The sequence below is a fragment of the Phalaenopsis equestris genome, unplaced genomic scaffold, assembly GCF_001263595.1.
Source record: "Phalaenopsis equestris unplaced genomic scaffold, ASM126359v1 Scaffold184378, whole genome shotgun sequence".
Taxonomy (NCBI): Eukaryota; Viridiplantae; Streptophyta; class Magnoliopsida; order Asparagales; family Orchidaceae; genus Phalaenopsis; species Phalaenopsis equestris.
Window position 1 is genome coordinate 1 of NW_018204327.1, and position 598 is coordinate 598.

At 58.4% G+C, this 598-nt stretch overlaps 1 protein-coding gene across 1 annotated transcript; it reads left to right on the top strand.

Moving 5' to 3' along the window:
• The first annotated feature begins 6 nt into the window (after window positions 1-6).
• Window positions 7-591, top strand: LOC110034340 (VQ motif-containing protein 22-like). Its single transcript, XM_020738615.1, has one exon. It carries the CDS (start codon window positions 49-51, stop codon window positions 589-591), a length of 543 nt encoding a protein of 180 aa, XP_020594274.1. The 5' UTR covers window positions 7-48.
• Window positions 592-598: the final 7 nt, after the last annotated feature.

The window sequence follows — 598 nt, forward strand, 5'->3', positions numbered from 1 at the left end:
TCCTTCACCGACACCTCCCTTCTCCCGGACTCCACCGCCGGGCCGCCAATGCCCCTCTCCATCGATGCCGCTTCCGCCAGCGGATCACGCACCAAACCAGCACGAAAGCGCTCCAGAACCTCGAGGAGAGCTCCCACAACCCTTCTCAACACCGACACCTCCAACTTCAGGGCCATGGTGCAGCAGTTCACCGGCGTCCCCTCCGTCCCTTACACCACCTCTTACGTCCCCGGCGGCGGAACCACGCTCAATTTTGGGATCGGGTACAGCAATCCGGTCAGCCAATCGACCATTCTGCCGAGCTTCGGAGTTCACGAAACTCGTCCGAATCAGTATCACTATCAGCAGCAGCAGCAACAGGACGAGAGGTACATGTTACCCCAACAGAACCAGTACAGACGTCAGCCGCAGCCTGAGGAGATGATCGGTTTCGGAGTGGGGAGCGGACACGTGGAGGATGATGGCCATATGGAAAACTCGAGGGAAGTTGGCATAGGGTTGCCGGAGGAGTTTTTCATTGATGGGATGGGGGGGCAGGGGAACCAGAGGACGACACCAGAGCATAACAGAGGTGGCGGCTACTTTTTGTGAGGAAGAT

What these genes read in the sequence shown, in the direction of transcription:
- LOC110034340 (XM_020738615.1), top strand. Translation starts at nt 49, where the DNA reads ATGCCCCTCTCCATCGATGCCGCTTCCGCCAGCGGATCACGCACCAAA.